The sequence below is a fragment of the Molossus molossus genome, unplaced genomic scaffold (genome assembly GCF_014108415.1).
Source record: "Molossus molossus isolate mMolMol1 unplaced genomic scaffold, mMolMol1.p scaffold_m16_p_10, whole genome shotgun sequence".
Taxonomy (NCBI): Eukaryota; Metazoa; Chordata; class Mammalia; order Chiroptera; family Molossidae; genus Molossus; species Molossus molossus.
The window spans coordinates 64,045,945-64,056,609 of NW_023425345.1; the positions used below are offsets into that span (position 1 = coordinate 64,045,945).

The 10,665-nt window shown below is 40.2% G+C and overlaps 1 protein-coding gene across 2 annotated transcripts in view; it reads right to left on the minus strand.

The window, feature by feature from the left end:
- The window catches only part of NUP107 (nucleoporin 107), a 45,247-nt gene extending 38,972 nt beyond the window's left edge, over positions 1-6,275 (minus strand). The window contains exons 1-4 of one of the 2 annotated variants that reach the window (XM_036251958.1): positions 6,135-6,275; positions 2,972-3,063; positions 2,399-2,485; positions 1,642-1,757 (exon numbers count right to left, since the gene is read on the minus strand). In XM_036251958.1, the coding sequence (XP_036107851.1) occupies positions 1,642-1,757; positions 2,399-2,485; positions 2,972-3,063; positions 6,135-6,142 (303 nt within the window). In that variant the 5' untranslated portion in view covers positions 6,143-6,275. Of the gene's footprint in view, positions 1-1,641; positions 1,785-2,397; positions 2,486-2,971; positions 3,064-6,134 lie in introns of those variants that run through there. The other variant, XM_036251960.1, reaches the window with a different exon arrangement.
- Between the last annotated feature and the right edge of the window lie 4,390 nt (positions 6,276-10,665).

Genomic DNA, 10,665 nt, shown 5'->3' on the forward strand with positions numbered 1-10,665 from the left:
TTTTAGAGCCTGATTAATAGTTTACTCCCTTCTGGGTACTTATCATCATTAGTACAAGGATCAAACTGAAAATCTTACACAGCAATACCATTTTTTCATTCAGAAAAATACTTTGCTCTGCAATCAAATCTTGGTAGGCAGACACATGGTAAAATCAATACAGCAATTTTACTCTCTTCAGGCAACCTACATAGCCAAAATCACTTCTTACAGTCAATGTTAAAACTGGCAAAGCAAATCAAGAAAATACATTTGACTACACAGTGATTCCAAAGCATTTTACAATAATCAATACACACTTATTCTACCCTTGCCTTTAAGAGAGTAACAATTTTACTATTAATTTTACAGTTCTGAAGCCAGTAAATAATAAAAGTCATCTTTTACTTAAACCCAGAGGCAGTCAATTCACTCTTTTTTTTTTCTTTATTGACTTTAGAGAGAGAGGAGAGAGGGAGAGAGAGATAGAAACATCAATGAGAGAACATTGACTGGCCACCTCCTGCATGCCCCCCACTGGGAATTTGGCCCACAACCTGGTCATGTGCCCTGACCGGGAATGGCACCAGCAACCTCTTGGTGCATGGGTCAATACCCAACCACTGAGCCACACGGGCCGGGCTCACTCATGTTTTTATTTACTTATTTTTTTTTTCTTTATTGATTTTAGAGAGAGAGAGGATGGGAAAGGGAGAGAGAGATAGAAACATCAATGAGAGAGAACACTGACTGGCTGCCTCCTGCATGCCCCTCACTGGGGATCAGGTCCACAATCTGGGCATGTGCCCTGACCGGGATTCGAACCGGCGACCCCCATGGGTTGATGCTCAACCACTGAGCCACACTGGTCGGGCACTCATGTTTTTAAGTACAAGACAAATCTTGCCAAAATAAACCAGTTTTATAAGCACAGTAATATTGTTCAATGATCACATCATTGTTACACTCTATAAAATCCACAAGACTATAATAAATATATTTTTTTTCTTTTTTCTTTTTTTTTTAATCCTCATCCGAGGACATTTTTCCATTTTTTGTACAGATAGAGTGGGAGGGAGAGAGAGGAAGAGAGAGAGAGGGAAACATCGATGTGAAAGGGACACATCGAGTGGTCGCCACCCGCACAACCAACCAGGGCCGGGGACAAACTGCAACCGAGGTACATGCCCTTAGCAGGAACCGAACCCGGGTCTCTCCAGACCGCAGGCGGACACTCTAACCACTGAGCCAAACCGGCCAGGGCTATAATAAATATTTTAAAGATCAAATTAACCTTCTTAAAGAGAGGTTTAACATGCAAAACTGCTCTTCGGAAAACACCAAGTTTAGACTATTTCAAGTGTGTGTAAAAATCTATGCCTTTTTAATAATCACTGAGCCAAATATAGAATTTTGTCTTGTTTTTTGGAACTAAATGTGCCTACTACTCTACTATTCTAACAAAACTCTTCTGTTTCTTCTCCGTGAGATACAATTTTTTCTTTTTCTGTAGTATTCTAAAATACCTAGGTCAAGTCATTCTGCATCACAGTTTATATATTTCTTCTGCTATTTTAAACACTGTACCAGATTGATTCCTAAAGAGCATCACATCATACTTTTATAAAAGGGAGAAAATTTCAGCCCTGTTTTTCTACATACCATAGACAGATTTCCCAAGAACCCTGAAGAGTGTGTAAACCGGGGAGACCTCCCTTCTGTTCCAAGAATGCAGGAAACATCTGGTTGCCTGAGTAAGCTTCGGTTTGGTGGAGTAACTACAAACAAGCAGTTAGTAAAAAGAATCCACAGTGCGTGAGCATTGATCATGAAAACAGAACACGCAAACAAATAATAAAGAATAAATAATTTCCCATTTTCAATTACTTCAATTATAACCAAATAAATACTTTACATATTAACATTTTCATGATATAAGATTTTAACTTATTTTGGTACTGATCCCATCAAGAAAAATTTTACTGCAAATAAAGACAGTTTCATTATAACATAACTGAGCAGGTAAAAAGGACACTAATGAGTCAATGGATTCTTCATATTCTAATTTTACAAAGTAGCACACTGAGGAGGCACTATAATATAGAGGGCAGGGTCTGTGGAGTAAGCAGATCACTATCTGCACTTTGGTTCCATTACTTACATACTTACTTGGCTATATTATCAGCATTAATTAACTTCTTTAAGTCTCACTTTCAGTTTTGCAAAATAGAGAAAATAACTATGTCACAGTTATTGTGTATTTATGTAAAGTACAGATTTCAACAAATAGCAACTGCAATCATTATTTGTTCTTAATTATTGATATTTTAACCAAATATCATTTATTATGTGTTATAAGTATCAGCTGCTACTACTACTACTATTGTTATTAAGTGCTTTAAAAGCAAAAAAAGCTTACAAGGTGGCCGGAATGAGCTGGGAGTTCGAGGGTTAATCTGGTTTCTTGGTGTGGTATTAGCAAATATTTCATCTTGGGATGCCCGAACTGTAGGAAGTTAAGAAAAGTTTTCCATGTAGAAAAGACACCATTAAAGTTAGAATTAACCATGCTTACACTATACAAAATTATGAATACATTTTTTATGTCTATCATTTTTTCTATGCAAAGAGTAATTCTGTCCACCATTTAAGTCCCCAGATATCAGTCTTAGATCACTACACATTGAACTAAGAGTTCTTAGTCACATTTCAAACAAAAAAAGGATATCTAATCTTAGCAGAAGCTAACTACAATATGATAGTTAGCAGTAAAATAGAATATCATTATTTTCAGGGAGACATAAATCTCAATCCCATTGAATGTAAGGATATTTACCAAATAACATATCAAATAACATGAAGAGTCAAAAAATTAATTTCTGCAACATTTTATTATAGCTAGTATTTAATCCCTCTCATAAAGAGAAAATCTATAATCCAGATTCCAAACATGCTACCATTTTTATAATGATGCTTAAAATATAAAGGATACTTAAAACTCTTTTTTGGGCACTCTGTTTCCGTGCAGTCCGTGTCACCTCTGCCTCCCGGATCACAGGGGATGGCATCTCTCCAAAGCCACTCCTAAAATAGCATAATCAAGCTCATGTGAATGAAACAAGAATGTAGTATTTGCAAAGAACTTTATCAACATGATTGGAGCAAAGGATCCTGAGTCAGTCAAGGTATAGGTATCTTAGTAGCCACACCTTCATTTTTTTTGTGACAACAACAAAAGTTATATTTTTTATTCATTCACACCAGACAGCTATTGTTATGTTAGCTGTTGTCATTTTTTAAATTTGACAATCTAAGGGAAAAGAAGTCAGTGCCCCTGACTAAATAGTTAAGTACTGCATGTTTTAAAATTTCTTGCCACCCACCGGTTGAAAATTGCTGCAGTAGATTGAAATCACTTAAATGCTGTCTCCTTCTAATGGAATGAAATGGAGAGATGGAACCTCTAAACAAGGTCTTTCTTTTTTTTTTTTTGTACATGCCCCTAGCGGGAACCGAACCCAGGACTCTCTGGTCTGCAGGCTGATGCTCCAACCGCTGAGCCAAACCAGCCAGGGCACAAGGTCTTTCTTATCCTGAAAATTATTCATCTGCTCTTCCAATGGCATTGTATCTTTGATGACTCTCAACTTTGGGTAATTGGCTCTCCAGTTTCTTTAAATGGTACTTGTACTTAGATCTAGGATCTTTCCTTCTGGGAGGCCCAGTAAGGCAGTCTAGGGTTCTGAGGAATTAAAACCATGTACATCTTGGTTGCAGTTTGTCCCCGGCTCCCACAACTTCAGTTTTTGTTGACAGTTCTCTTCCAGCTCCAAATCCTGCATATCCCTCCAAGTCCTGCTTAAATTTTACTTGCACAAAGACTTCTTTGGCTTTCTGGTACTCAGTATATTTTCTCCTTTGCAATTATTTCAACACTTGGAATCTGTATAACACCGTTTTAGATAATTGCTTCATGAAGATAAATTTTTCCTCTGTTGGATTGAGGATTTCCCTAAAATTGCAGGAGCTACCTTTTAAAAGGATTTTCTGGCCTGGCCATGTGGCTCAGTGGATTGAGCCTCGTTCCATGGACTGAGAGGTTCCTGGTTCAATCTTGGTCAGGGCACATGCCCGGGGTTGTGGGCTGGATCCCCAGTAGGGGGCGTGCAGGACGCAGCTAATTAATGTTTCTCTATCACATCGCTGTTTCTCTCTCTCTAAAAAATCAATAAAAACATATTTTAAAAAAATCCCACCACAAACAGCAATATTAACAAACGGATGATCCTGTAAGAGTGTTTACAATCCTAGAATTACATCGGCCTAAGTACAGAATGCACATCTCACTAGGGTTTCTAGTATCAGAAAAGCAAGACCTTCCTTCCTCACTCTTCCAATAAGAGTGGCTAAAAAGCTGGTTCGGAGAACAGACAAAATAGAATTTATGTCATGATGTATCTCTCTCACATAGATGTTTCGCTCTCTCTTCCCCTTCTTCTCTCTAAAAAAAAAATTAATAAAAACATTTAAAAAGTTATTTAAAAATATAAATAAATAGCCCCGGCTGGTTTGGCTCAGCGGTTAGAGCGTCGGCCTGCGGTCCAGAGAGACGGTTCCTGCTAAGGGCACGTATCTCGGTTGCAGTTTGTCCCTGGCCCTGGTTGGGTTGCGGTGGGGCAACCACTTGATGTGTACCTTTCACGTAGATGTTTCTCTCTCTCTCTTTTCCTGTCTCTCCCTCCTACTCTATCTGAACAAAAAATGGAAAAATGTCCTCGGGTGAGGATGAAATAAAAATAAATAAATAAATATAAATAAACAAACAAAAGTATTTTCTGTAGTCTCCAAAATACTTCAAACCATGGTTATCTGTTGTATGAGCTGGTGAGATGGGAGGCTAAGTAAAAAAGCAATTCTAATACACAACGGGTGTCTCCTGTCTCAGCACTACTGTATTCACAGTGCTCCAGATCTTCTCTGTCATTCTCAGCTCAAGGTGTAGAAGATAAATTGTGTGAATCAACAGATCCGTATTTTAAGAAAAGAACCTGATGAGCTTTTCCTCCACTTGAAACCAACTACCTTTGGCCTACAGGATTAAGTCCAAATTTCCTACCATGGTTTTTACAGTCTGACCCCAGCTTACCCGTTCAGCCTTATATTCAGCCACAAACACCACCCCATACACACATAAGCATGTAACCACTTAGCTACATAAAACATGCGCTTTCACATCCACACACCTTTGTACATGTTTCTTTTAGAGAGGCAGACATTTGCCCCTTGGTCCACCTGGTGAACACTGTCAGCCTCCCTGAATCTGGAGACACACGGATCCAGGTTGGCAACTTGGTTCTTCTATTAATAGCTTCCCAACTTTGACCAAGTTCCTTAACCCCTTTTAGTCCCAGTGTTATCTATGAGAAAGAGGATCATAGCATCTAGCCTCAAAGAATTGCTACGAAAATTAAATTTGCTAATAGTATATTTTAAGTGTTTAAGGCACCCAACCTTGGCTACTATTATTACTCAAAGACCGACTAGAAAGTTACCTCCTTTGAGAGGTCTTCTGATACCTCCCGTGGCAGAGAGACCTAACTGCTTCATTTCTTTTCCCACAGAGCAGTACACAGCTGCTTGTACTGCTTGGTTTGTCTCCTCCAGAACACAATGACTTCCCTGAGGCCAAAAACCTTGAATAACTCATCTTTGTTAAGGCTGCTAGCTCAATGTCAGGGTCACAGAAAAACCCAACTCAGTAACTATCTGATGCTGTAACTTCCAACGTAAAAGTCTGAGATGGGATTCCTAGCTCCGTACTGATTGGCTTCGTGACCCGGGGCAGTCCGGCAGCATCTCGCACGCCGGACCACCTCCTTCCCCGCCCACCCAAGAAGCGAAAAACGTTCCGCAAAGGTGCAGAGCAGACGGCGGAGCCGCCGTGGACACGCAGGGGATTATCTTTAGCCGTATCCCTCTCCCACCCAAGCGGGCCTCCTTCCATCAGCTGCTGAGTCTCCCAGCCGGGAAAGAGACCTAGGGTCGGCACCCGGGCCCCACTTGGCTTCCTCTGGGAGTCGGGTTCCACCTGTTTCGTTCCGCCAACAAACAGGAGGAACGAGTCTCCGAGCTCCACTGTCTCCACCGTAACTGACCTGTCCATGGCTACAGCCTTCTTCGCCAAGAACCTTGTTAATTTGGTTTCACCTTAGCTACCGCGTTTCAGCCTTCCCGCTCTCCGGAAGCAAACCCTTCGACCCGGAAGAATGTGCTTCCTTGGACGCCTCGGAGAAAGGAGGTGGTGGTAGTGGGGCGGGGCGAAGAAGAAAAGAAACAACTTTCCCAACGAGTGCAGGGGCAACTTCCGCCCAAAGTCGCAGGCCCGATCTGCGCAGGCGCGAGGGTGTGCCGGTGTGAGACGGCGCGGCTGGCGGGGCCGGGGCGGGGGCGGGGCCGAGGGGCCGGGGCGGGGCCGGGCGGGGTTGAGCTGTGCTGCGCGGCCGCCTCTGGGCCTGACTGGTATATGTGGGCGTGGTCCGCACGCCGGGTCCTCCGACTGGGAAATCCCACATCCGACTGGGAAATTTGACGTATGCTGGTCGTTCAAAAAAACGCGAGGCACTATCCTGGTATTCCATGTGAGAAAGAGCCTGGAGTTAAATTCAGACATGCAGGCTGTGCCCTACCCCTCGGGGATCCCTGTCTCTCTCTCACTTTGAATTGTAGTGTAAACCCCCTGCAGTTTTTGAAATTGTTTTCTGTAATGGCTATTTGTTCTTTATTTGGTATGTTACCCTATTAAGGAGGAAAGATCACCTGCCTTAAAAAGTTTAAAAGGTGAAGGTATTGCCCCCTTTATCGAAGTGCCATATAGGCAAAAGTAGTCTATTCTGGCCCTGAAGGAATCCGTGGGTTTGTCACAGGCATTTACAGTCCGCTCTAATCCTGGGTAACCGTGGTCCTGGGAAGGCCTCATTACACCTTATCCCTTTGAGACAACATTGCGTTTTGGGGCAAAAAACGTGGCCTTGTAGCCATGTAGGCTCCATGTGGGCTCCATGTAGAACCCTGCAACATAGATTCTCATTTGTGGAATGGAGATAACATCTTTATTTTAGAGTTCTTGTGAGGATTGAAAACGAGGTGTCTGCCCAGCCAGGTGGTTCTGTGGATTTAGTATCATCCCATGGACTGAGAGGTCCCTGTTCGATTCCTGGTCAGGGCACATTCCTGCTCAGGTTTTGGGCTCCATCCCCGCAGGAGGCAGCTGATCCATGTATCTTTCTCACATCGATGCCCCCCCCCAAAAAAACTCAATAAAAACATATTTAAAAAACAAACAAACAAATGAGATGTCAGATGTACACTACATATAGTCATCATCAAAATGGTAATTTCCTCCTCCTTCAATAACATACTGGACCAGTCCCAACCTAGCACTCTCTCATACTCCCCAACTTCTAATTTTCCTGTACCAAAGTGTACCCATTCTCATGGAAAGTGAATTGTGGACAGGCCAGTGGGGCTCAGTTGGTTGAGCATGGTCCCATGCACCAGGAGGTTGCCCGTTGGATTCCTGTTCAGGGCACATGCCCAGGTTGTGGGCTTGATCCCCAATAGGGAGTGGGCAGAAGGCAGCTGGTGGAAATTTCACTCACATCCTTGTTTCTGTATCTCACTCCCTCTCCTCCCTTCCTCTCACTGAAATCAATAAAAACATATATATATATATAAACATATATATATACACATATATATGTAAACATATATACACACACACACACATATATATATATATATAGTGAATTGTGATCCTACTCTACTGTTAGTGTGATTCTACTCTTCATTAGTGTCACAAGTTTACTCAAAGTGTGAGCCAGTGGTTCAGATTCTTGCCATGAATTTCCTAGCAATTGAATTCAAGTGTATTTTATTCATATAATGTACTTGAAGTGATTGGCCATAAGGCATGCAATAAAAAGGAAGAACAGTTTTGGGCAAAGGATTAGCCCAATGTTCAGTTCATATGCAGAGAGAGAACACTTATTGAAAAGTGCCCTGGGATTCATCTTTTACACAATTAGTAGACACAAACACCATACTACCCTAAAATGTTTCAAAATGCATTCATTTGATTTATTTAAAAATACTTGAAAAAAGAAAAACTCCTTGTGTGGTGCATATTGCATACATTCTAGTTTTATTTTTAGGGTTTTTGGTTTCAGTGACAGAAATTCACTATAGATAACTTAAGAAAAGGGGATTTTACTAGAAGCCTAGCAAGAGCTCACAGAATTGTTAAGAAGCTGGAAAAAAAGGCCTGGGAAAGAACAGCTGCGCAGGAACTAACATCCAGTAAGTAAGCAACCATCCTCAAAACACTCATACCTGAGCTGTCTCACAGGGAGCATCATTTCCTCTCCCTCACCCCCAAGAGCTGAGGAAATCAAACATCATTGCTTCCCCCGCCCCCGTCCCTGACTTTGTATTTTGAAAAATTTCAAACTACAGAAAAGCTGTAAAAATAGTACACTAGGCATCACTATACTTTTTTAAAAAATTGTATTGATTGGTTGATTTGAGAGAGATTTGTTGTTCCACTTTTTTAATGCATTCATTCGTTTCTTCTTGTATGTGCCCTGACCTTAGCGTATTGGGACAATGCTCTAACCAACTGAACTACCTGGCCAGGTAGCTCACCAATTGCTAACATTTCTGCACAATTGCTCTCTTTTTTGTTTTTGTTTTTTTGCCTGAACATTTGCAAAGTTAGCTGTAGACCTATTGACACTTCAACTCTAAGTACTTAAGAATGCATATTCTAAATCAAGGACAAAACATCCTTCTACCTAATACAATAAAAATATACACTCAGAACATTTAACATTGATAGAACACATATTAAAATTTCCCCAATTGTCTCAATAATGCCCTTTTTAACAGCCTTCCTCCAATCCAGGATCCAGTAGAGGATTATGCATTTAGTTGTTACATCTTTTGGTTCTACTTTAGTTTAGAATAGTTCCAACACTTAAAAAAAAAAATCACTAATATTTCTAAGAGTTTAGACCTTTTTTGCAGAATATTCCTCAATTTGGAATATTTTCTCATTTTAATAACTATTTGGAGGAACAGGGTGCAGGGATACTACACAAGTATTGTTGGGTTTTTCTCAGTTACATCAGTTGGCACATGAGGTCAGTTTGTCTCCGTTCCAAAATCTGCCTGACCTCTCTCCCCCCTCAAAAGGAAGCATCCTTTCATCTGGCACTCTTTTCTAGCTCTGTTTTTAATCTGTCCTTCCTTTCTCAGCCAATCTTGCTTTGGTTGCATTGTAAAAGAAAACAGTCTTCAGGATCTGATTTGCCGTCTGACACTGGCATCATCTTGCCATTATCTCTACCTCAAATTCTGTGTTCTAGCTATATTCAACTACAACTCCTCAAACATTCTGTGGGCAAGGCTTTGCATGTTTGGAGACAGGGGGCATATGGGACATCTCTGTACCTTTCTGTTGGTTTTGCTGTAAAGCTAAAACTGCTCAAAAAAATTAAGTCTTTAAAAAGAATCCAGACAAAGATCATACCAGATATTGATAGTGGTTGCTTTGGTGAGACTGGATGATCGTGTTGTGATTGTGTAGTTCACTGTGCCTTGTTTTATTTAAGGCAATTTATTTTCATAGGATGGTCCAATGGAAATGCAAACAAATATTTTAATAAATTTATTAGGTATTCCATTAAGTCAGATGTGATTCTAGTGAATTAAGTTATAGTAGATGCTTAAATATGTTTTGCCATGTCCAAAAGTTAGAAGAATATTGAATATAGTTGTAGGATACATTGCAGAGTATATAAAACAAAAGGGAGTACTTAGATATTAACGAATTGTTCAGAATTGAGGATTTTTTTTTTAATATTTGGGGAGCAGTTTTCTTTTTTGAGCTCAAAACATTGCACACATGCTATTATAAATTCATAATAATTTTTTTTTTTTTTTTTTTTTTATCTAAAGAAGAAGTGCAGATAGATTAAGCAATTTATTTCAGGTCATGGACTTGAACTAAATTGACCCACGTGCCAAAAGTATAGCAATGAAAACAAATCATGAAAGAACACAAACGCCAGTTTCTGGCTGAACCATGAACCAGCCACAAAGTGTAGTTCTACAATGTGGCTTGGCTCAGGAAACAACATCGCCTGAACTCAGTCTTGAATATAGGCTCTCTGCGTTTGAATCTCAGTTTTGCAGTTTTCCAGCTGTTCAACTGTTCTAAACTTCATCTCTGCAAATGAGATATTCTCTTCAGGTAGTTATGAGGACTAAATATAAAAACAGCAATAGAGCAAAGTGGTCAAAAGCTCTGGATTGCCTGGGTCACATCCCAGCTCCACCACTTACTAGCTCCATGACCTTGGGTGCTAGTGTGTGCCTCAGTTTCTTTTCTGGGGGGTGTAACAATAGTACTAGAACATAAGATTGTTATGAGGATTTAGTTAGTTAATATGTGTTTAGTCTTAGGATAGTACCAGGCATTATAATATGTGTAGCATATTATACATATTCAAAATGATCTTATTTTTACTCTTAAAATAATTAGCAGTTCATTTCAATATCAAACTTGAAACATGGTGATGGAGGCATTAATAATATATATTGAATTGAACCAATTCCAGTCCTTTTTTC